General features: G+C 47.2%; 1 protein-coding gene across 1 annotated transcript in view; it reads right to left on the bottom strand.

Moving 5' to 3' along the window:
- Window positions 1–1719, bottom strand: part of CCDC69 (coiled-coil domain containing 69) — a 38048-nt gene that overhangs the window by 3835 nt on the left and 32494 nt on the right. The window contains exon 7 of the mRNA XM_045284710.1: window positions 1339–1572. Coding sequence (XP_045140645.1) covers window positions 1339–1572 — 234 coding nt within the window. The remainder of the gene's footprint in view (window positions 1–1338; window positions 1573–1719) is intronic.

The following is a 1719-nucleotide window of genomic DNA, read 5'->3' as shown; positions in this document are numbered from 1 at the left end:
GAAGAACTGTAGGGAAAGGAGGCCTCTAGAAATGCAGGTCTCCAGAGGCTTCTCTCGAAGCATCTGCATCTAGAAGGCTCGGAGCCAAGGCAAGAACCAGAGCCGCCCCAGATAACCTGGCTTCAGAGCAGTCCGAATCTCGGACGCTATTAGTCATCATTCTGTCTCCTGGATTTGGGGCTGTACAAGAAATATAGTAGGTATGAAGACAAGTAAAACAACTTTTCCACAGGAAAGGAAAGAAATACAGTAGGAGCTAATGAAAGTTCATAGAAGGAAGAGGGTACCGATTGCAATGATCAACACAAACCACCACCCCCTCGCCCAGGGGGTCAGACAACAGAAACCATGGGGGAAGGGAGACAGCGGTCAGGGTAAGATAGGAAAATAATCATAATTTATAATTTATCAAGGGGTCACGAGGGTGGGTGGGGAGGGGGAAAAAAGAGGAGCTGATACTAAGGGCTCAACAGAAAGTAAAATGTTTAGAAAAGAATGATGGCAACATATGTACAAATATGTTTGCTACAATTGATGCATGGATGGTTATAAGAGCTGTGAATAAAATGGTTTTTTAATAATAATTTTAAAAACCTACTTGGTTGCTTGGCAGACATCCTAACATGGAGCTGACCACACTGTGTTAGATCATATCATAGGAGAATTCTGGCACATCCAAATGGACTTAAACCCTATCACGATAATATAATGCAATATTATATCACAAGGCAATAAAAAAACTTCTGAATTTGGAAGAAGTATGAGAGATGCTAAAGTCCCCATCTTTCAAAGTAGAAGACAAAAGATGATATCTAAAATAAATACAATTAGAAAAGCCAAAAAAACAGAAATGGGAGCCAATGAGAGCTCTGGAAGAAGTGGAAACTCGACCAGACTGGGGGCACTGTTCCTAGTGGTTAAGTCTAGGCTCCTAAGAGCTTCTGGTAGTAAGCGTGGCCCTCTCAGACAAAGTCCAGGCATGATGGAGTTACAGTCTTGGAAACTCGCAGGGATATTCCTACTCTGTCCCCTACGGTCACTAGGGGTCCGCGCCCACTCGATGGCAGTGAGGTTGGTCTTTGGTTTAAACTTTCTGGGGGGCACAAACACTTTGCATTCAACTACTCTTCTAGAGGCTGGTGGGTCCAACCTGCCCTGGCAACGTGCTCCTTTAAAGATGACAGCCAAGAAAACCCTGTGCAGCAGGGTCAAACTGGACACCAAGGCAGAGTCTGCTTGGACTTCCCAGGAGCAAGCTTTCCCGGGGCCTAGACCCTGGCCCCCCTGGTGCCTCTGGAGTTTCAAGAAGCAAAGGCTCCTCGGTGTACTGCCACCTACCTGGATGTGCTTCTTGTAGTTTTGGCTCAGAATAGACTCTTCCACCTTCTTCATCTTGGCTTGGAAGGCCTGCAGCTGTGAGGTTAGTCCATCTATGGTCTCCTGGAGAAAGGGGCAAGAAGGAGACCCTCCATGCCTGACCCTTACAGGCCAGCAGCAAACGTTACATGCACCTCGAGGTGGGGTGGGGGTGGGGTGGGCCACATTGTTGGCTTCTTCTGCTTGGTCTTTTGTCTACTCTATACAACTCAGGTCTGCTCTACGTCCACCACTGCCTGAAGCACACCAACCCCTCTCTTTTGTTCTAAAGCCTCCCAGTACTCCCCGTTGCCATGGGGGATTATCTTGGGATGCCATGCCAGTGCTCGCCTGGTATTCAAA

This window comes from Echinops telfairi, unplaced genomic scaffold (genome assembly GCF_000313985.2).
Source record: "Echinops telfairi isolate 266 unplaced genomic scaffold, ASM31398v2 ScPeMD7_7469;HRSCAF=8507_0, whole genome shotgun sequence".
Taxonomy (NCBI): domain Eukaryota; kingdom Metazoa; phylum Chordata; class Mammalia; order Afrosoricida; family Tenrecidae; genus Echinops; species Echinops telfairi.
Note: the sequence above shows the minus strand (reverse complement) of the source record. Positions and strands in the feature narration are given on the sequence as shown.